General features: G+C 47.6%; 1 protein-coding gene across 3 annotated transcripts in view; it reads left to right on the forward strand.

The window, feature by feature from the left end:
* Positions 1-2,370: 2,370 nt before the first annotated feature.
* The window catches only part of PLD1 (phospholipase D1), a 62,237-nt gene continuing 41,916 nt past the window's right edge, over positions 2,371-22,691 (forward strand). For all 3 annotated transcript variants that reach the window (XR_014616424.1, XM_084212700.1, XM_084212701.1), the window contains exons 1-5: positions 2,371-2,490; positions 19,507-19,692; positions 20,019-20,146; positions 20,444-20,589; positions 21,323-21,431. Coding sequence is in view for 2 of the 3 variants with exons in the window: in XM_084212700.1 (XP_084068826.1) it covers positions 19,539-19,692; positions 20,019-20,146; positions 20,444-20,589; positions 21,323-21,431 (537 nt within the window). In the remaining variant the exon portion in view is untranslated. The remainder of the gene's footprint in view (positions 2,491-19,506; positions 19,693-20,018; positions 20,147-20,443; positions 20,590-21,322; positions 21,432-22,691) is intronic.

Here is a 22,691-nt window from a genome sequence, read left to right on the forward strand (position 1 = left end):
GCATTATCTTTCAGCTGGTGGATTTGGTTTGGTGTGCAGCAGCAGAGGCTTTTAGTTCACCAACAGCCTTTCTGCAGATGTCTCTTCCACGCCCTTTTTGGCCACGTCATTGGGCATGGAAGCGAAAATTTTTAGACAGAAGGAAAAAAATATGAAATACAACTAAATAATAATAATAATAAAGATTGCTAATATCAGCACCTTGGTTTTACAGACTGCAGCAGCCTCAATCCCTGACTGTCAGGCAGAGCACTCTTTGGACGAGAGTCTCACCTTAACTAAGAAAACTTCACACCCCTGTGATGACACCAGGCATCTTCTGAGGGATGTGTGGAAGTTCCTGAAGAATGAAAAGCAGGTGGGAGAGAACCAAAGAAACTCCTGACAGATAATACTGTGCTTCTCAAAGCTGAAGACGTTTTTGAGGGTATGTGCCAAGTATCCATTTAAAGAATTGCCTCTGGGACAGGGAAGGTTCATGGGACATGGGCACAGACAGAGGTGCTTCTGCTCTGTTGTGGTGCTGCTGAGGGGGAAATTGTGCAAAGTAGAGGCCAAAATGCTCACCTACACTGGCTGCTCTCTTCTGCTACTGGTCTAGCCCTGCTCACTGCCAACATAAACCTACAGCAGGGAGATTAAATACACATTAAGCAAGCTAAGGTTTATGGATTTGGAAAGATTTGACAGAAATTAGCCAGTCACATAGGGGATGAGCACTGAAATGAACTCTGGGCAGGAGGGAAGGGGGTTGTCTGCAGAGGAAGTTGTGTTTTTCTGTGTCTGATATGTCCCTGCTCTGCATCAACACATGTGGACAGGGGTGCAGAGATGGGAGGTGGCAGAGGTCCCCTGCACCCCACTGTCCTCCTGCCCCAGGCAGCAGGTGGGTGCCCTGAGGGATGCTCCCCGTGCTGTATCTCCACTCATTCCTATTCCATGTTTCACATGAAGCCTCTCTGCAGTGTGGGCTGATGTGCCTGTCTGGAACATGGCTCTGCCCTCTCTTTGGGGTGGAAATGGCAGTGATATAGGGCAACTTCAAATATTTCCCATTGCCATGCAGTGTTCCACCCCAGCTTCCTCTCTTGTTCTCTCCTGACACTGAGTGCCACAAATGTCTGTGCTGACCTTTTCCTCGCTCAGTGCAGCCAGCACTGCTGAGCCACCTTGACTCACAGCTCTCCACAGATGCCCAATGGGGCAGTGCGTGAGCCCAGCCCCATGAGCTGAAGGAAGCCGTGTTGCAATACCATTTGGAACCCACCTTAGATTTCTAAGTTTGATTTTAGGTGTGAAGCACATCACTCACTCTGTTTTGTTAAGGTGTTGGTAAGCCAAGTCACAGTAAACCCAGTGTAAACGAGCTGAGCCAGTGTGTTACAGGTGTGCCCATAAACAAGGCAGGTGCTGCTCTGGTGGAGAACGTGATGCTTCAATATTGTACTGCCAGAGTAGGGGACAGAGGCTGCCTCTGAACCAGCAGTCATCAAAGTTGGGTTATTTATCTCATCTGCATTTGAGGACTGTGGTTCAGTTCTTCGTGATTTAAAGAAATAAGAATTAAAATCATTTAAGGAATAAAAATATCCTAATAACCATGCTGAAGTCTTGCTGTAGATAGAGAAGTGGAATCACTGAGTTTGCTGGAAGAAATTACCAAGATCTCCCTGTACAGCCGCAGCAGTGAGAGCTGCAGTGCTGCAGACAGATTTTGGGCGTTTCACCAGCACTCAGGGCTGGGTTATAGCTGGAACCTGCCGGGAATTTTACTTATCCGCATGTCAGTTCAATGCTTCTGCAAGCATAAAAATTTTCTCTCTCGCTAAAAAATCTCCTCCTTGCATATTAAAAAGGGTATATGGGAAGTAACACGGTGAATGCAGCGTGTGTAGGGGAGGACAGCTCGGATCCAAACAGCACCGGACTGTAATTATTGGGCTGTCTTACGCTAAAAAAAAAAATAATTAAAAATTGTAAATTTGTACAGGCTTTTTCAATCTGTTTCCCTGGCCAAACGCAGTTTCTCGGTGACGGTGAGGAACTTTGGCTTCTCCCTCCTGGAGTGTCCGGCCACGAAGGGAAGAACCGTGCTCCCTGTGGAAGCGGCACTCGGAGCGCGCAGCAATCTCAAATCCCCTCCACACGCGGCAAAGTTGGGCTGAAATAACCGAGTTACTCCCGTTTAGCTCACTCGGCGCCTCCCTGAGCTCCTGACACTCACCCGGGGCGGGGCGGAGGTGCCCGTCCCTCCGCCGGGCCGTGTCCCGGGCCGGGGAGCGGCCGCGGCGCCCTCAGCAGGGGCGGACGCGGGGCGGGCCCGGGGGCCGGGCCTGGGCAGAGCGCCCGGAGCCCAGCGGGCGGGGCCGGTGTAAGGAGGTTCCTTGGGCTGTTCGGGGCTGCTTCTCCGGCTGCTGGTGCCCCGCGAGAGGGACGGCACCCGCTGGCTCTGACGGCACCATGGGGCACCCGCGGCCGCGGGGGCCGGAGGTGGGTGCGGGCGGGCGCGGCCGCGGGGGTGCCCCGGAGCGGGCGCCCGGCCCGGGGCACTGCGGCGACTTCAGCGCAGGGCGTGTGTTTTTAAGTGAATGCCCTGCCCGGGCTCTTTGCTGGGGCAGACTTTGCTGCGGGGAGGTGTTTGTCGCCTGTCGGACCCACTCGGGATGGTTTACGCGTTTTTCGTGCAGTGAAATGGGTGGGTTTGGGTCGGTGCGGTCCTGCCCTGTGGTCGGCGCGGGCGGCTGGGTTGGGAAGCTCGGCGATGTGGTGAACTTCGGTGTCCCCGGCCCTGGTGAAGCCGTGACCCTGCCACGTCCCTTCCGCACCCGCCGTTCTTGGGTTACGGGAAAACCCTGAGTTACTAAAGGTGCTGACCCAACCCGTTCTGCCGAGCTTCTGGGTGGATTTCTTGCAATGAAAGCCTTTTCTGCCTGTTGCTGGTTTTCTTTATTTGGCGTGATGCTCTCTAGAAATCTTCAGCGCCAAGGTGCCTCTGGTCCGAGCTGGACCGCGGTTCAAGTCAGTGCAGCTCCGTTGGCTTTGGAAGCGTTCCCCGGGCTGACCAGGGCACTGGACACAGAATGCCCTGTGTGCCCAGGTCTGCTGATCCCCACATCCTCCTTTCAGTAAATCTGCACGATGCTTTCCAGTGAGGCTGTCTGGGGAGATAAGACCCACTGGCAGTTGGACTGGGTGGATGAAGCTCTGCTGATTTGGCACTGGTGGAAGATGATAAGTGTGGATGTCACGGCTGGTGTGGCTGCTGGGACAAAAGCTCCCTGTTTTTGTACGGTGTTGTGTTTCGAGCTGCCTGTGTTTGCAGCTCGAGGGGTGGGAGCTCCCTTTCGAGTGCCTATAATCGCTCAAGAATTCATGTTTTCCCTCCCGTGCCGTCTCTACCATTTGATAAATGTGAGCTCATGCCAGAGGCTCGCAGGTAACCAGGGAACTTAATTTCCAACCACCTCATGATGTTCACAGGAGTGTTAGCCCTGTCACTTGGGTCTCATGGCCAAATCCTGCCCAGCTTAGCCAGAAGTTGGAAAGCTCTGAATTTGAGTCTGTGGGTTCCCCTTCCTCTGCTGCTTGAGAGCCCTTTTCTCAGGGTCACTGTTTCCCTGTGATGCTGAGCACTCCCCAGCGATGCTGGGATCCCTGATCTGGGCTCAGGGGGTTGCTGCAGAGTTCCCCCCAACAGTCCACTCTGTGCACCTGACCCTGCAGCTGAAGGAGGCCCTTCCTCGTGTCCTTCTGCCATGAGGTAGCACTAAGCTGTAAAATCAGATTTTTTGCAGTGGGAAAGTGTGTCTGGCCTCTCCCAGGAACATGGGTGACATCCCATGGTGTTCCCATTGCCCATCTTGGTGCTGGGTTTGCTGGCTGGATACTGAGCCCTGCATCTGCCCTTCTCTCTGGAGAGGAGGCCAGCCCCAGGCTTGGTCAGAGCTCCCTGTGGGACAGGGCCAAGGTCACTTTCCTCTGAAAAGACCTGTTAAAATTTGCAGAGATTGCTGTGGACTCTGCTTCAGCTGATTGAATTAAAGTTTATTGAGAGGTACAGCAATTTAATTTGGTTTTGCCAAGATTTAACTTTCCTAAGTAGAGAAGATTTAAGGGATTCACTTACATACTCATTTGCATTTTTAGTTTTATCTTGATATATAGATAACATCATCCTTTTCAAGATTGTTGAAAATTAGTGTTGAGGCTCTGGTCTTCCTAAAAAAGACTTAATAACTTCAATTTTCCTGGAGGCTATGGTGCTCTTCTTATTTTGAGAGGCTTGAACTCCCCCCAGAAAATGCTGTTGTTGACAGGTGTCTCCTGAGCTCTCGCAGCTGATACCAGTGTGCTGGTATCAGAATTGCACGTTCTTTAAACTGCTGAAGATGCTGTTTCACGTGTGTGAATGAAATTATAAGTACTAGGTAGGTGATCATTGTTGGTGAAATTAATCTTTCACAAAGCAGGCTGCAATCTCATGCCTCTCCTAGAAATTTTTATTACTCTTTATAATAACAAAGTGTAAAAGGTTGTATCATTTTGACATTGTTATTCCTGTAAATTAGGAAGTGCTCTTTAGACTGCAGGTGTGTCTGTGGTGGAGGAAAGATGTTTTAAGGGAGTGGGTTTTATCTCCAGCAGTGATTTGAGAAATCTCATATATGATTAAGTGAAATTTCAGCCAGCTGAACTTGGGTTTTACAGTTATTCCTTCTCTGAAAATGGATTTAAAGCAGCTTATCAAACCTTCAGGGAAAGAAATTTCAGGGGAATGCACTTAAATGCTGGCACTGCCACAAGTGTTATTCCTTGAAATGGCATAATAAAGAAGATATCAGTTACTAATGTTTATGGAGGCTTCTAGTTTTATCTTCTCTCTGTCTGTACCCTGTGAATACATCAAAGGGGAAACTCAGGGATTGAAATTGCTGGAGTTTTACAGGAAGCCATTGTGGTCCATGAGGAGCAGCACCTTTCTGATGCCTTTGCTGCAAACGGGTGGTTTCTTAATTTTATGTTGGAACAATTTTGCAGCAAGTGATTTAAAATAATAATAATAATAATAAAGTTTTAGTGAGAATCAGCATTGGCCAGTGGCCCTAAATCTGTGTATAACAGAGCTGAAAAAGCAATTTGATTTTCTTCTGGAGTGTCTGATGTCAGCACCTGGTCTTGGCTAAGGGTGAGGAACGAGGAGGGTGAGAGCAAACCTCTACATGCCTTTTCCTCCTATTGTCTGACTGGCAATTATTTGATGATGTGTTTTTAACTTGCTCTCACATGCCCTGTACCCTGGAAGCTCCTGCAGGGACTGAGATTTGGTCATGATCATTTGCCTGACAGGAGTTGCGGTTTTGTCTTTTTTTCTTTCCCTTCACAAAACCTTGGCCAGCCTTTTTCTTGAGTTTCTTTTTTTGCCAAATTAAGGGCTTTTTCAGTCCATATTTAGGTACTGCTTGCTGTGCTTCTGCCCTCTGAGAGGTGGGATGTGTGTGCAGCCTGGCTTCTCTGCACCCACCTATGCAGCCAGACTGCAGCTCTGCTGAGCTGCAGGATAGAGATAGATAGATATATAGTGTCAATTCAATTTTATCTTTGTTTTAGATATATAAATAAGTTTCTAACTGATTTTAGCCAGGTGCACCTGCCCCGTCCCTCACTTCCATGGACTTGTGATCATCTGATACATGTACATACCAGCCCTGCATTTGCAGACACCCTGGAAGACAGAAAGTGGTGGAGGGACTGATGGAAAAAGCTCCATTTGCCAGGTTTTATTTACAAAATATTTGCCATGTTGCTCCCTCACCTGCTTGACACAGGGTGACCAGGATGGCATCATGGTCCTTGTGAGGGACACTCCCCCTTACCCTGGCTCCTGTGCTGGGGGGAAACAAACAGGAGTGAAGTGTGGTTTTGAAGATACTGATTTTTATATTTGTATATATTTTTGTCCTTGGAATTCAGAGTTTTTTGTTTCCACACAGTGGCACTGGGAGCATTGTGTGCCGTAGCCACTGCCCTGAGCACTTTGCACATCCCTCGCTCCTCGTGCCCACACGCTGTGGTGGCATTTAGTGATTTCTGGATCCTTCAAGCAGATCAACACCAAAACCTGGGGGTTTACATAACAAAGTGGGAGTGGGGCTCGTGTCTGTCAGACAGCTCCGGCCCCCAGGCACCCATCTGCTGGTGTGGGGAGAGGGGGAGAAGCCGTCTGGTGGCTGCTGCTCCCACACTGGAGAGCTGGGATCCCAAAGGAGCTGGGATGGTACCAGGCAGAGAGGAAGCCACACACCCCAGAAGGGAGGCTAGTTTTGTCTCAGAGAATAAAACCTTCTATTTTAAAACACTTGTGGCTCACACGGGTCTAAACAGATGCAGGTCAGGGCAAACTTGCTGAAAAAGGGTCAGGGAAGGGGGATGGGGCAAGTGCCAGAGGATCTGCTGCTGCAGTGAATATGATATCAGCTCAGCAAGAGTGACAGCCTGCCCAGGGCTTGTTGCCAAAACAAAATGTTGGCTTTAATATTGAGGTAATTACCCAACATAATCTTACTGGGCTCCCGTGCTTGCTTGGATGCCAGTAAAAGTGTCTGAGCGTAGGGCTGGGTGGGAATAAACCCTGGCACTCAGGGTGTGCCCATCTGTGCCAAGTCGCCCTGAAACTGGTGTTGGCTGCATGTGGTGTTTGTACTCTTTGTGCTCTTTGGTTTTCTGCGATTTGTTTGCCCTTAAATCTTCCCTTTTGCTCCCTGGGGACACAGAGTGAACCACGTTGAACTCCATCAAATAAAATGGTGCTACACCTCCAGTTGGATTTGACAGCAAAGTAGCCAGTTTGCATTAATTACCTTACTGTAATAGCATTGTCCCTTCCTCCTCTTTCATGTTTTCTGTGCAGAGGAGGAATAGATAAAATGCCCTAGGAACTCAGGCTGTAATGCAAGGGCAGGTGTAATAAAAAAAGGTGAATAGTTGCAGGGTGCATATTTTGCAGAAGACAAAGAGCACCCTTCCACTGTACACCCATGGAAAGCCTCTGGGAGAGGAGCTGCAGGGCTGAGGATGAGAAACCTCATCAGGATTGGCAAATTTGCTTGACAGCAGGAGACTTTTCTGTCTGGGTGGGGGAGTCCTGTGCACATTTTACTGACAGCAGCAAGTATTCAGAATATTCATGGTGTTGAGATCTATTTTCCTGGCTTACACCTGCTGGCGAAGAAAGAATTCAACTGCATTTCCTGGATTGCGTTTTTCAGGTCAGGCTGTGAGTGGGCCTGATTCCTGTCTTACGTTTTTCTTTCTGCTGGTTCAGTGAGCCCTCATGTGCAGCCTTCACATGAGGGCTCTTTTTTTGGGAGAAATAAGATAAGTCTACTGACAAACACTAGCAGCAAGATCCTAGTGAGCTGGAGGCACTTTACATCTTCTTCCCCAGGGCTGGGGAAGGGGGTCCTGGCACAGAAGGTCCTCTCTTCTCTGGGTAAGTGTTCCAGAGCACAGAGACAAAAGGCAGTGCCAGGCAGACAATGTCCCACAGAGCAGTGCTCTGACAGCCTCTGTCCCAGCCTGTGCAAGTGGCTGATTCAGAGCCGGTTGCAGTTTCTGGTTGTCTGGCCATGCAAGAACCTGCTTCCTTTTTCCGTTTGGGATCTAACAGTGTTGTATCCCGGGGCTCTTCCTCGCTGCTAGCATTCACTCATCGCCGAACCATTTCCTAGAAACTTCTCCCATTCTACCAGCCAGACTTCTGGCAGGATTTTATTAATCAGAAATACTATTTTCTTGTTCTTTCTGCTTGTCTCTGTCCCACCCAGAAAACACCCGTTGGTGAGCACAGTGCTCACTGCATTGCATTTGAGTCAGATGAACCTTCTCTCACCATCAGCTAGGCTGACTCCTGCTTGAAGCCTCCAGGAAGCCCTCAGGTGGGGGGAAAATAAACCAGCAAGAGTAATTAATTGCACCTTTCCAACACTTTCAGTAGCTGAGGTGTTGTGGCCATGGCAGGACCTCATAACTGCACCCCAGTTCCTGGCTAAAGCCAACCCTGCTGTTGGGGACTTTTCTTTATTTAAAAAGTAAATGTTCTGACTCCTAACCAGCTTTGAATGTGACACACAAGAGTGGAACGATTGGATGGTTTGCACTTGTATTTTCTCTTTCAAGTAAGATGCAGTTATATGATGTAGTTGATGTGAAGAACACAAATCTGCCTTATTTGTGGTTCTCTTGAGTGTACCGGGAAGCACTGGTGGCTGCTGGGGTCTTCTAGGGAGCTCAGCTGTCCTCTCTCTCACAGCTGAAGGGCTGCTGAAACAATTTGGAGAGGGGTGCATCATAGTTTTTGCAGAAAGAAGTAATTTGTTTTCTCATTTCTCTTTTGCTATTTATGTAGTCCCTGCGAGATGTTCTGAAGTATATTTTTCCATGACTAAGGTTTCCTGCAAATTGATTTTTTTTGTGTGTGTCCCACCCAGTGTTAAGTCTTACCAAGAAAGAATAGTAGATGACTCATGGTAGCTTTGAAATCTCTGTGGTTAGACCTGATCCTGCAGAGTTTTGGCAGCAGTTATGGCAAGTGAGCCATTTTGTTCACCAGGAGAAAGAACTGGCAAGATGGGAACTGCTGTCTGAGCCTGTTTAGCCTTTTTTACTTCTCTCCTAAAACTATTGCATTTCTTCCTGCCAAACAGCTTTTTTTTGTACATGCAGAAAACTCTCTGCAAACACTTTTCTGGGCAGTGCTGCTCCAGAAGGTCATGGCAGTTGAAGGAAAAATAGTCTTTAATTTTTACCTCATTATGTGCTGAGGTCTGGCGGGTTAAGCTTGTAAGTCATAATATTAATGCTCTGATTTCCTCTAGGAATTTGTGGGAAAAATACTGTACAGAAGTTTCAACAAATGGAGAATGAACTGCAGGGTGTCTGCCTTGGCTAGACACCTGTGTTGCTTGTAAGATACTGTAGGTTTGGAGATTTAGGTGGGGGAGAGGAGAGAGGAGGCAGCTGAGGCTCGATTTGAGCTCTGAGATGAGCCTCATAATTCCCTGCCTGCCATCACTGTTCTCCTTTGCAGGCTTGATGGAGGCATTGTTTCTCCCCTCTAGGAAAGTGGTTAAAAAAAATTTGTCCGCAGCATCTATTTTGTTCTAAGCAAGCTGTCAGTATTGTCAATGTATGTAAATGAGCTATTTTGCATAAATTTGCAGGTGTTTAGTTGTATTTAAGAAAGAAACATAAGGGAGCTATTCTGTTCCTGCAAGCTACTGCTTCATAACAGACAATTTCTTATTAAATTTGCCTTTGATCTTAGTCTGAAACCTCAGCCATCGTTCCAGAATTGTTTGAGAAATCAGAACCCGATTACTGTAATTACTCATTCTGATAATGAATCAAACTCTTCAATGTATAGAAAAATTAACTTTTCACTAGCTTGAGTACCCTGTGTCCTGGGTGCTGTTTTGTTACCATGTAGGGTGTCCGTGGGAAAGGCTGGTTTGCAAAGCCACCTGGAGCCCTCTGTGAAGTCCTGGGGACAGCATCACCTCTGCCCTCTGAGCTTGGTGTAATTCTCTTACAGTTACCTCTGGGACTTCCCCGAGCCAACTGTTTTCTTCTTGTAAATAAGACATTCACAAATGTTTTTTTTTAGCTGGCCACAGAGAAGGAAATTGCAGTTCTTGCGGGACCTTAGTGTTATCCTAAATCCGCTGATAAAGCTGTTTGGGGACTGGTTGGAGATTTCTGGGTGTGAAAGGAAGGCTGAGGGTTGGTGTCTGCCCGTGTTGATGCTGGCTGTGCTGAGGAAAAGCAGCTGTTCTTGGAAACGTGGATCAGGAGCACACAAGCTCCTGTTGTCACCTCTGTCTCCTGCTGTTGCTGGTTTTTGGGAATGATGCCTGATTGTACAACAGCCTTTTAGTGCTGGGTGTCCCAGCTCAATGGTGGGAACTGCAGCCACTGAGTGCTGCAGCTTTGAGAGTAGACTGGAAAATAACTGAAGTCAAATGAGGACAGAGACATCAAATTCTTGCAGAGCTTATCAGCCAGAATGCATCAAACACATTCAAAAGCATTGCTAAATAAAACATTAAAAATCTCTAGGGAGCTTCAGTTTGGAAAGGTGCTGATTCTAGGTTTGCAGGCAGGACTACAGGAGTGTTTTGGGGTCTGCACCATATCATGGGGCTTTGCACTTGTGGCTCCAGCCTGTCAGTGACAGTGCTTTCAGGGTGGTGCAGGGTCCTGTTTGGGATGGGGAAGCAGCAGGTTTCTGGCTGAGAGGAGCAGAGAGAGGAGCTGGGACATCCCCTTGCTGGGACAGCCTGGTGACCCCGAGGTGCCGCAGTTCCTCTCACACCCATTAACCAGAGGCGATCCCGTGCTTTGGGTTACCAAAGTACACTTCTGGCAGTGTGTGCACAGTCAGCAAAAGCTTGGCAGAGCTTGATGTTCAGCCTGAGCAGTCACAGGGTTGATTAATGCTGCCAGGAAGGATCAGTGTGGAATGGCACTGTGCAGACACCTGTGTGGACCTGCATGTGGGTCCCAGCCCTGCACCCTGCACTTGGAGCTGCCTCCAGGAGGGACAGAAGCATCAGTAAAACTGTGGTGGTGGTCACCCTGCAGTGGTTGTCCTTGAAGCTGGTGGTGTTTTGGGGAAGCCACCCTGGGAGATGAGCCTGTGCCTTGCACTCCCCAGCCAGGAGAGGGAGTTGACTTGGCTGCTCATGTGGGAACATTTGAGTTCAGTGCTGTAGTGGGGACCACACTAACAGTAGGAGTGTTTAGTGGGAGGGTTGCTTTCCTCCTCTATCATGGCCCTCTGCTCTTGCCAACTGTTTGTTTTTTTTTTTTTAATGGAAATGATTTTACAAGTTCCATTAGGGCAAACAAACTCCCAAAAGTCAAGACAATAGAAACAACATTTTATTGAAGTGTTAACTTTTAGTTAAATTATTAGTAAAAGTATTCATTATAAATCTGCTACTCCCTGTTGCTGTGATACCCGCCGGAATTTCTTGTTTCTTTGAGCAGTCTCAAAAAAGGTCAACAAAATGACCTGTGGTTTCACATGGAAAAAAGCAGAAGGAAAAAGAAAAGTTGTGTTCCTACTTAATGAGAACAGTTCAATCATCAGCAGGGTGGCAATAGGAACGGGGACATCGACCTCTTGACACGTACCTGTGCTCCTTGCTGTGATCCAGAGCTGCTGCCAGGAGCCAGTGCCCGTGCAGGGCACAGTGCTGGGCTGAGATCCTGTTGCAGTGGCTGCATCCCTCCCGAGCACAGGCTGCAGTGCTTTCCCTGGAATTAGCTTGGCTGGTAGGAGATACGTGAAGGTCTGTGTTTGCATTTATCAGCTGCCACCTAACCCCACTGTGGGAGGGAGGGAAGCGTTGGGCTGCCTGCCAGCATGCCCGCTTGTCTCCAAGCTGCCGGAATTCCCTGCGGAAATGTGGCTTGGCAGGTGGCACTTACTGGAGCACATGTGGCACTGGGAGATACCAGAATAGTGTTAAGTGATGTACAGGACATCAGCCCTGTAGATATCTATACATTTAGGTCACAGAAATACCTGCTGTATTTGTGTGATGTGTTCAGCTGTAGATAAGAGCTGCAGCCATGCGTTTCATCCTGTGAGCACCATGGTAGTCCCTGTTATCCCTGGTCCTCATGGAGATGGTTGGTCTGTGCATTACACCATCACTTTGGCTAGCTCCTTGCTTTTAGGGTTTTATATAAAGCTTTTGTGAGCTCTGTCTTGTGCCAAACTCTGTGTGTCTGTCAGCACCCAGAAGTGCTGTAGGCTTTGGCCTTCCTGCTGTTTGCTCTTTGCAGCAGGCAGTTTTCCAATCCCCTCTTTTCCATCAACCCAGGACTGTATTGACCTCTCTGTAGCATCTTGGATGTGTGGTTTGGGGATGCTGAGATGGAGCTGATCCCCAAGGTGCTGTCACTTGGTTCCCTTTGCTTGCCTGCAGCTATAGTGCTAGTGGGTCTCTGGAGTTGAGTAACCAGGTTCCAGATGCTCTGGGTATCCCCTGTCCTGGTTTTCAGGGATGTTATGTGCACTGCTCCTGGGTTTAGGGCTGCAGAGTGTGTCCCATGGGCCACATCAGGGAGTGCAGGGCTGGTGGTGATCCCTGAAGGATGCACAGCCCAAGGTGTGAGTGCTGTGCTTAAGCACTCTTGTCCGTGACTGAGGAATCCAAAACAAGGTGATGAATTAGTATGTGCAGGGCAAGCCTTAATTACCAATAAATACCTAATGATTGGCTTCCTGGAGAGGCTGCACTTCCTGTGGCAGCCCAGGGAGCAGGGATGGTGCTCCTGGGGTGCTGCTGGGCAGGGGAGATGGAGCCAGAGCAACTAGTACATCAGCATGAGATCAGGCGCTGCCCATCCGAGGATGTTTATGTTTTCCCTTTACTGTTCTGTAAAACAAATGAAACAAGTCCTTGGGAGGTGCCCGACGCTTAGGCTGGGCCTAAGCCAGCATGGAGGGGCTTTCTGGCTGAAGCTGTGGGTTAGTCAGCAGTGCCTTACCTCATCCTTTCCCTTGACCTGCCTGGCTTTTCTGTGTCCTTTTGTCTAGCACAAGTGCCGTGGGATGGATGCTACAGAGCCCTGTCCAGGGGCAGAACGGGCTCTGCCCAGTGTGGATAGTGCAGCAGGGACTTCCAAAGATGAACCTGTTGTTTCCAGGCCATCCCACCCTTGAAGCATCTCGTGCCCTGTTACAAACAGGCTGTGTGGGTTCCTGTGGCTTTGCTGTTCCTGCGGGCAGGCTGGTGGCTTGGCAATACGCCTCACGTGGCAAGGACTGTGGAAATCAATAATGCAGAGCCAGGGAACTGTGCTGCAGGAAGCACTAATTGGTTTCTGCTTTTAGAGGTGTTGCTATTAAACGTAGGCACTTAGTGGGAATAATTGTTTTGGAAACAGTATTTTAAAATATTTTGGTTTTATCAGGATTGGGCTAAAGATAAGCAAATTAGGTCTGGATGGTGTTTCAATGTGTCTATTGTTGATCTGGATTTTTATTTAAGTTCTCTAGTTCCAGATCTTTCCAGGGTAGGAACAATGCTTTGGTTCTTATTCAAGGGCTGTTTTGTGTGTTTTAAAAAACAAACCCTAATCCTTTTGCACTGCCCCTGCAGTTTGAGCATCCAGAAGGGCAGATTTTCAGGAGGCGTCTGCATTTGCTGTTGCTGGCTGTCAGCTCCTCTGGCTGCGTGTTTTCCATGTACTGAGCTGAAGACAGGCTTAAGGCATTGCTGAGCATTTTTCAACCCTATTGTTTTTTAATTTCATAGTTAGGAAATGTAACATACTACCTACAAGAGCCCTGGGTTTTTGATTAAATATTGAGGGAAAGATAAAATCAATGTGTGTCTGTTTTGCTTGTTGTGAGCATGGGGATTTTTCCTGGGCTGGAAAAGTAGGATGCTCTTTGCAGGTGCTGGCGGGGATCCTGAGCACAGGGAACACTTCCTAACTGTGATGGAGAGCTGACCCTTGCCCACGGCTGTGGAAGGAAGGTGTGCCAGGGCATAAATCTGGGGTACTGACAAGCCCAGCTTCTCCTGGGGGAGACACATTACTTCTCAGAAATGGCTCTTAGCAGATGAGAGTATTTCTCCAATATGGAGTGGTCCAAAGCTTATTTTAGGTTTAAAATGGGATGAATGAGGAAATATTTACATGCAAAAGAGTGATCACCACTAGACAGGGCAAAAAGCGTTGAGGGCATCGTGCATGGGAATTCCTTGGAATTTCATTTGCGCTCTTGGTGCCCCTATTGCACCCAGCTCCTGGCAGCAGTGGGAGGAGAGAGAGAGAGAATTCAGTGCTTCGATTCTTTGAGCTTAGTTTTGGTTGTTTGTTTGTTTGTTTTCTGCTTAATGACCCCATTTCACTGCCCTGTTTTGGCCTGAGCCTGTCTGTTCAGCTCCAGGCAGCCCGGGAGGTTTTTGTGTGTTTCCACTATGGGTGCTGCCTGCTGGAGAAAACCAAGTATGGGAACAGAGGTCACTTGTCACAGCCCTTGCCAAAAGGTCACTGCACTGGGAGAGATGTCATGAGAACAGGAATGAGATCATTTTCAGGGATTATAGTGTTTCTCACCGTAGGGATAAGAGTTGATACAGAGTGTCAAACCCTGGGAGGCATTAGCAGGAAATGTCTGTTTTCCCTGGATGTATTTTTTCTTCTCTGCTTACCATTTTTTCCAAATTAAATTTTTCTGGGTTTCATAGCTCTTTGTGATACTTTTCAGCATCAGAACCTCATTAAGGAGCTGTGATTGACTGAGCTTGTTTCTGATTTGCTATGATACAGAATAAACTTAGGCTGACCAAGTTTTAGGTAGTCTATGCTATTACCAGCTGCATATATTTTCACATCAGGACGTCAGTGTCTTCAAAACACAGAACTCTTCATGAATATTTACAAAAATATGTATTTTCTGCCTTCCAGTTTCCATGCCTTTAAAGCTGTGCTTTTGTTGTCCTGTGCAGTAAGTAGAAAAAATTTTCTTTAGTGAAGGCTGAGATGGTCATATGATCCCTGAAGTAATAACTTGGGGTTAAAGCATAACCAAAATGGCAAAGAGCAAGTAGATATTGGGCTTGCAAAGTTGCAGGATGGAGCTACAGGTTTGCAATATATTCACAAGGGCTCAGGGATTAATATAGTTAATTTCTGGTTTTTTAGTCATTGTTCCTGCAGTTGAAATCTTGGCTGATTCTTGGTGAAGTCACTATTTCCAGTGAATATATTTTACTAGTTCAAGAGGTTTGGGGCCTGTGCTCTGGGGACAGTCTGGGACAGAAGGCAGAGAGCTTAAGTGGTGCTTCAAGAGGAAGTAATTAATGTGAGAATTGGGCTGGACAAAGGCAATGTCAGCTGTCTTTTTAGGGTTTGTAGGGTTTATAGCATTTTTAGTATGCAAAAATCTTCCAGTTTTTAATCATCTCCTTTTTTTTTCTTTGTCCGTTCATTCTTTCCAAGGTTTTCCTTTACTGCTGAGTCTTTTCATTGTGTTCTCCCTCTTGCTGCCTTTGCCTAGGCAGACTTTGAGCCGGATAAAGTTGGAGCAGAACCTTCCCTCTGTTCAAACACAGGCTGCCACACCAGTTCCTGGCTGCCCCAGCAGCAGGTTTGGGGTGGGGGTGCTGGGGTGCAACTGTTCCTCTGCCTCCTCCAAGCCCTGGAGGCTCTGCAAATCCCTCCTCAGGCAGTGCCCTGCCTTTGCCATTAGATAGGGCTTTCTCCCTAATCACTGCTTTAAACCAGCAGTTAAACTGAGAGAGAGTAGATTTAGTTTAGGCGTTAGGAACAAATTCCTGCCTTTGAGGGTGCTGAGTCAATGGTTGCCCAGAGAAGCTGTGGATGCCCCATCCCTGGAAATGTTCAAGGCTAGGTTGGACGGGGCTTGGAGGAGCCTGGGATAGTGGAAGATGTCCCTGCCTGTGGCTGTGGGTTAGAACTGGGTGATCTTTAAGGTCCTTTCCAGCTGAAACCATTCTGTAATTCTAATTCAGAGCACTTTTCCCTTGTCCACCCTGCTCACAGCAACCTTCTGCAGGGTTGCAGTCTGCTGTCACATTTCTCTGCCTTCTCAGTATTGACGCTGTTCTCGCAGGTCAAATGCTTTAGGCCTGAGTTTTCCTGTGTTCTGCATCATCTCTTCCTTCCTGGCTCACAGGCAATATTCCTGTTTGTTCATCTTGGCACAGATTTTGCATTTGTTCGGATTGCTGGTTCTTGACTCAGACCCTGGTTTTTCTCTTTTGGTTGTTTGGGTTTATTTTCCTTCAAAACACGTTCTGCTTATTCTCTATCTTGAATGGCAACAGCTGAATGCTGAAATGCAGCACTTATTTCTCAGAAGTTTCATCCTGTTATTTGCAGTCTCCTGCGATTTGCTGGTATTAATGTGAGTTTGGTGTCAGAAGTTTATAATTCCCTTCTCTAGGGTATCAGCAGTGCGAGCAGTGAGTGGCAGGGCCTTCTTGGTGTAGCCTGCCTGGTTTGTGGTAAATTCCTGGATATCCATGTGTGGTGCCTGTTTGCACCCAGCCTATTGCAGATTTACCCAGGCATTCATTAGTTTGCCCATGGGAATGCAGTGTCTGTATGGAAACTCTGCCCAAGAGGTTAAATAGCTCCTATGGAGCAGGGCCCTGTAAAGCAATTTGGGAAAGCTTTCAGAGGGGTGTGGTATGTTGTGTCTTTCCAGCTGACCCCAGTGCCACCTGCCCTGCCAAGGGCTGGGTTTGCCCTGTGTCCTCTGGCTCTGCAGCAGCCAGCTGTGACAGGGAGCGTGGCCCCTGCCCAGGTTCATGGGGCTGCTGACAGGGCCATGGGCAGGTCACATTTTCCTTCTCAACCCCAAAATTTGGCTCTAATCTCTATGGGGGGAATCTTGCTGCTGGGACTGACTCAGGTCCACCTGAGTTTGGACCTTGCTTTATTGCAGGACACGTCTGTGCCAGCAGTGAAAACAGCTTTAGCTTTAAAAAAAAAAAAAAAAAAATCCTGAGTTATGGAGCTCTGCTGCGGTCCCTTGGAAATAATCATTGCATACACTGGTTAATTGTTTATCCATTAACCAACTGTGTCAATTAATCTGACAAAGAACCCAGCTGTACCTGGCACAGTGGGGAGGAGAGGAGGAGGAGGAGGAGGGAGGATGAGCATCTCCTCTCTCTGTTGGCTCCCCTCTGTTGCTCTTCCTCCAGCCCTGCTTATGTGGTATTTGTCTGCTGGTTTCCTTCAAGTGTAATTGCTGGCACGGCACATGCAGAGTGTGTTTGGGCTTGTGTTCTTTTTGACCATGGAAAACTTCTTTTGGAAAGGGCATTAAGTTTCCATGAAGTAAAAGCATCTTCTGATGGAGCAAAAAAAAAATAGTTTTGTTTCTAAATGTGAATGTACACAGAAATACAAAGCAAGATGCTACTTTGTTTCCAGCTAGAAATACACAAAAAAATTCTTTGCATGAAGTACTGAGTGAGAAATAGGATTTTAATGTAGGTATTAGTGCAGAGTGAGGCTCTGGGCTCCCTCCTGCCATCCCCAGGGTTATTTGGGAAAGCCTGGTAGCATGGCCTCCCTTGGGAATACTGTTTATGTATGCCTGCTTTCCAGGGAGAAAATGAAACATCCAAAGCCAGTTTATATCAGGTGGAATGACTTCACTCCAAATAAATGAAAATGTACCTTCTGCTCTCTGAATAATTGAAGTTCCTTGCAGTACATTGTTAGAATAGGAAAAGTGTAAAGCTTCCAAGAGGGAGAGCTGGCTTTCCATGAAGTGGTGACAGGGGAGGTGTGTGACGGTGCCAGTGCCAAATTCCTGCTGCACAGAGGGTGCATGTGCTGGGCAAGGTAACATCAGTGGGTTGAGAACAGTTTGATAATTGAAACTAAATAAAATATAGTAATAGTTGTAATGAAAGGGGAACAACACTGGTGGAAATCAGTGATGCATAATACAGCAATTGCTCACCAACCCCTGACCAGTGCCCAGCCCCCAGCAGCAGTTGGCACCCCTCAGCCAATTTCCCCAGCTGATATCCTGGGAATGGTGTCCTGTGGAATGGAATATCCCTTTGGCCACTTTGGGTCAGCTGTCCTGGCCATGCTGCCCTACAGCTTTTTGTGCACCTCCTCATTGTCAGAGCCTTGGAACTGGGAAGTTCTTGAATTAGGGGAAGCATAACTTAGCAACAACTCAAACATCAGTGTGTTATCAACATTCTTCTGGTCCTAAATCCAAAACACAACACTGTACCAGCTAATAATAAAATTAACTCTGTCCCAGCTGAAACCAGGACAGTGCCCCAAAGTTCAGTGTATCACGGGGAAAGGAGGGACCCACATGTGTGTTTATATTTGAATTATTCACGCAGATCTCTTGAAGTGACCCAGGGGCCCAGTGAGCCCCTGGTCTGGTCCTAAAGTCTTCTGTGCTCTGGTGGCTTTCCCTGGTACTGCTACTTTCCCTGCCACCCAAGCCCTTGGAGACCTCACTCCCAAGACAAAGCTGTTGCTTCTACATTTGCTTTGGTATAAGAGAAGAGATTGACCCAGTTTTTCTTGATTCAAGTCTGTGTGCAAATGGATTTTTTTTTTTTCTGAAGGCAGCTGCTTCTAGCATGTTTTTAGGCATACATGGTATCAGCCTTATGTAGTAATGAAATAATGGACTTGTTTCAAGAGGAAACAATAATAAAGAATGTTCTTTCAAAAGCAGCTAAGCACATGATTTATTAAAATGTTAAATTATTTCCAAGTTACAGCATACCCAGCTCTTGTTGTGGAGCTCATACAAGAATAATTGCACAGTGTTCTGTGCAGAACTTACCATCAGAAATGTCACACTTTTTTGGAAAAATCATTCTTTAACACAATGCAAGAGCTTCCACAAGGATAAATGGGCATCCTTGTATTGGCTTCTGTAAAATGTTGCCAGTTTGTCCCATCCATATTTTTTCAGGGTAGCTGTGACATTTATTGCAGAGCAGGACAAAGATTGAAGGGGCTTTTTATCATCATCAGGGAGATGCCCAGGAGCTGGAGCCTGGCTGTATACAAGGACCAGCAGTCAGCTCCACAGCCCCATGGTGAGATGCAGAGCCTAGAGGAGGAAGAGGAAGAGGGTTTGCAAATACTCAGGAGCAGGAACGGCTTGTGCTAGTGTCAGTGGCCATGCCTCATATATCGATTTACTTTTGTTTCCTTATTCTTTTGGCCTTCTTCCTTCCCCTTTTTTCTTGTGACTCAGACTCCTGGAATGGATGGGTGGGAATAAAGGTGGGGAGTGCTGTAGCCACCAGTGCTCAAACACCTCTAAGTGCCACTGCCTGAGTGCCCTGGGCAGGCTGCAGCCTTTTCCCTGGCCGTGTCTCCATCACTAAGGGACAGTGGGCTGGTCCCCTGCAGCTGCCTAGGATGTTGGAGGGGTGAGCACAGAAGATGTGGGGTCCAGCTTGTTGATCCCAGGCTTTCTGTGGGCATCAGGATGCTCCTGATCATGAAGAGGAACCTTTAGAGCTGTAACTTTGGAGCCTGCTGGGAGGATGGAGCCGTGGGAAAGCACGAGGCACGCAGACACCACAGGCGGTTGTGTAAGGAGCATAGAAATAGAGGAAATCTTAATAATGCCGGGAGTTTTTAGTGCTGCTTCATTCAAAGGAAGAACGTGTAGCAAAAACTCCTACTGATTTTCTGAGAGAGCTTTTCCTCTGTGTAGCCTGGGACCTGGGAAATGCTGCACCGGGTGAATTAAGTCTGGGATTTGGCCAGGCAGTGATATGATTTGTAGCTTTATGGCTGAACATTTGCCATTGGGTGTGTAGGGTGGGATAGTTGGGAATGAATGTGGGTAAATGGATGGAAGGGAGATGTGTCCATGCATTGCTAGTGGTTTCCTTCAGCCCTGTGTTGCAGAGAAGGTGGTGACAGCTCTGCCCTGTCTCTCCCCAGCGCCCCACGGCCCCTGAGCACAGGCCCCTGAGATGTCTCTGAGAGCAGAAAGCCATGCAGCCACATCCACGCTGAAGAAACTCGCTGCAGACATGAGCAACATCATCGAGAGCCTGGACACCAGCGAGCTCCATGTGGAGGGGGAAGAGGTGGACACGGAGGTGCTCACTGACCCCAAAGGCACCGGTGAGTTGACACCCGTGTGTTCTCAGTCCATGTCCTGCCTGGGTTTTAACAGTCTGTTGGAAGGTAGGCTACAGCCTCAGGGGTTTTACCAAGCCCAGCATTGACTCTGATTTAGAGCCAGGAGTCTCTTAATATTCGAGCTTCTCAAGTCAAATCCCTTCTGTGTAACCTTGTCTTTGAGCTCTCCTTAATAAAAATTGTTCTTTTGCTGGAATTAATGCTGCTGTAAAAATGCTCCCAAATTAAAGCATTGCTGTCTGCTGCCTTTCATGTCCTGTTACAGGGCTGTTGAGCTAACAGTTTTGTGGGGTTTGTGGTCCTTGCAGTGTGCATTCCCTTCTCTGCCATCTACCACACCCATGGGTTCAAAGAGCCGGGCACGCAGACGTACCTCACGGGATGTCCTGTCCGAGTGCGTGTGTTGGAAGTTGAACGCTTTACTTCCACTAAGAAGGTCAGAACTTCCAGAGATTTCGTTTGACTTCTGTAGAACTGTATTTAAAATGCTGTTTGTGCCTTAATTTTGTGCTTGCTTGCTCATGGGCTGAGGAAGCAGCAGTGCCTGTGTCTCAGAAAATGCTTGGGAGAGAAGGTTATCTGTCTATTTATAAAACCTAATAAAGAAGAACAAGAAATCATGAGACACAATAATCCTTAAGTAAAGCTGAATAAAGCCTCTTTAGATGAGCAGCTGCAGGAAAATGGCTTATTTCAAAACTTGGATGCCATGTGGTGATGTTCTCCCCTGCAGGTACCAAGCCCCAATGTTTACACCATTGAGCTGACCCATGGAGAATTTGTCTGGCACGTGAAAAGGAAGTTCAAGCACTTCCAGGAGTTTCACAGGGAGCTGCTGAGGTACAAAGCCTTCGTGCGCATCCCTATCCCCACCAGGAGGTGAGTGTGCATCCCTGTGGATGACTTTGGGATGTGTGATCTGTTAACTTTTAATGCCTTATCTATTTGGCTTCACTGGTCCCATTCACTTTGCTCTAAGGAGGAGAAAGCAGAAGAATTCAGTCTCCATGAATATTTAGCAGCTATAAGAAAAATATTTAATCTATGTGTTCAACAGCCATAATCTAAGTGATGCAAATATCTCTATACTGACGCAGGAAACGTTGTCTCCTGGGTCATCAGCTTTTTGCCTTGAACTTGGGGAAGGGTTATGCTAATGCTCATGGAAATTGCTGGACTTTCTGACAGTGTGGGCAGGATGTGGGAGGCATGGGGGTCCCTGGCCAGGCTGGCCTTGGTGCTTGGGATGACTGGAAATATAAGAGGAACAGGAAAAGAAGTGTGAATAGAAGTGATGTAGGTGAGTGAGAGCCTTCTGAGCTAGAGAAATGTTGGGAACATGATAGGAAAGGTAAAATTATGAGGGGTTAAGAGCTGGAGGAACATAATGTCTTAAAAATAGGATGTAGGCTCCTTTTCCTTATGAGACCAAAGCTGGCCCTCACAAATCAAACTGATACTTCTGTGTTGTGTTTTAGTTTGTAAGACACTTAGAGCATGCTGGCTTCTCGGATAGAAAAAATGAAGGCATCGCAGCAGAAGGGTTATTTACTGAGGCATGCAGACACTTACAGCACTGAGACTTGATGTTGGGGTGTGTTTTTCCTTCCAGTCACACGGTGAGAAGACAATCCATCAAAAGGGGAGAGCCAAGGCAGATGCCGAGTCTGCCGCACACCGCAGAGAGCACGGTGCGGGAGGAGCACTTCTCCAGCAGGAGGGTAAGTGCCCACCTCACTCTAGGGCCAGAGGGATGCTCTGGGGTGCAGAGAAGCCTGGCAGGTTGCTTGCAAAGCCACACACTATCAAAACCCTTGTTTGGTATCATTACAGTATTTTGCTCGACAAAGTTTGCCTTTGACAAGTCCAGCTTTAATGCCTTCTAAATTCTCTGCTGTGCAATGATGAGGATGCTGCTCCTGAGGTTCATGTGGGCAAAGCTTTCCTCTGCAGTTGAGGAACACCGTGATGCTGGGAGTGGTGGTTCCCCTCCTCCCACCTGCTCTGATTTAAAGATAGACAAGGCAGTTTTCAGAGTCAAGTTGCGTGATGGAGGCAGCCTCTTGGCCGTCAAAATCTGAGAGATTTCAGTGCCATCCCCCTCTGAAAGAGGAGATGACAGTCAGGCTATTGATGCTGGAGTGGGTAATTTTAGCCCAGGCACACGTGTTCTGTGTAACTTCATCAGATGTTAACAGATGGGCCCTTCCATGGAGAGGGTGGATGTCTTCCTACCTCTTCATTGCAGCTTTGCTGCTCACAAGTTAAAAACCCCATGTTTGTTCAGGCTGTGCTTATCGTTCTCTTTCTGCTGCTCCCTCCCTCCCTCCTTCTCTCCCTGGGCTTTGTGCCACTGGAACTTCAAGGCCCAAAGGATTAAAGGATTGTGTCTTGTGGCTGTGCCATGCAGAAACCCTGCTGTTCACAGCTTCTCTGATGTGTGGGAAGTTTGAGGAGAGAGATGTGGGTTTAAAAGAGGAAGAAAACTGTTGTATAGATGCTTTTTAGTTTTTTAGCCCATGTTTCCTTTCAGTTTGCTTTGTGTCCTGTAGGACTGTGCCCAGTTTCCCATGCCCAGACAGTCTAATTTTTTCTTTTCCCTTTTATCATGAGGATGGTAAGAGATTACTTCTCCCATAATGGTTTCTTCTCCCTTCCTGGCTGGGAGGACAGGCCCAGCCACTGCTCTCTCTGTGTCCTTGGGACAGGACAGCATGGTCCCTATGTCCCTCACCCTGTGAACCTTTTGTTTTGGTTAAACAGGCTCTCTCAGTGCCTCTGAGCCTGTTTTCTCACAAAGCTGATTCCTGTGGGTCAGAAACAATGGGGACTGATTTGGTATTTAAAATTGTTCTGAAACTTCAGCTCAGTCACAAAAGTTGACCTCCAGAGTGACCCTGCCACGGAACCAGTCTGCTGGTGGAAGGTACAAACACAGGACTATGAACAGTAAACAACCTGTTTATGGTGCTGAGCTATGA

Source organism: Fringilla coelebs, assembly GCF_963513975.1.
Source record: "Fringilla coelebs genome assembly, chromosome: 10".
NCBI classification, from domain to species: Eukaryota; Metazoa; Chordata; class Aves; order Passeriformes; family Fringillidae; genus Fringilla; species Fringilla coelebs.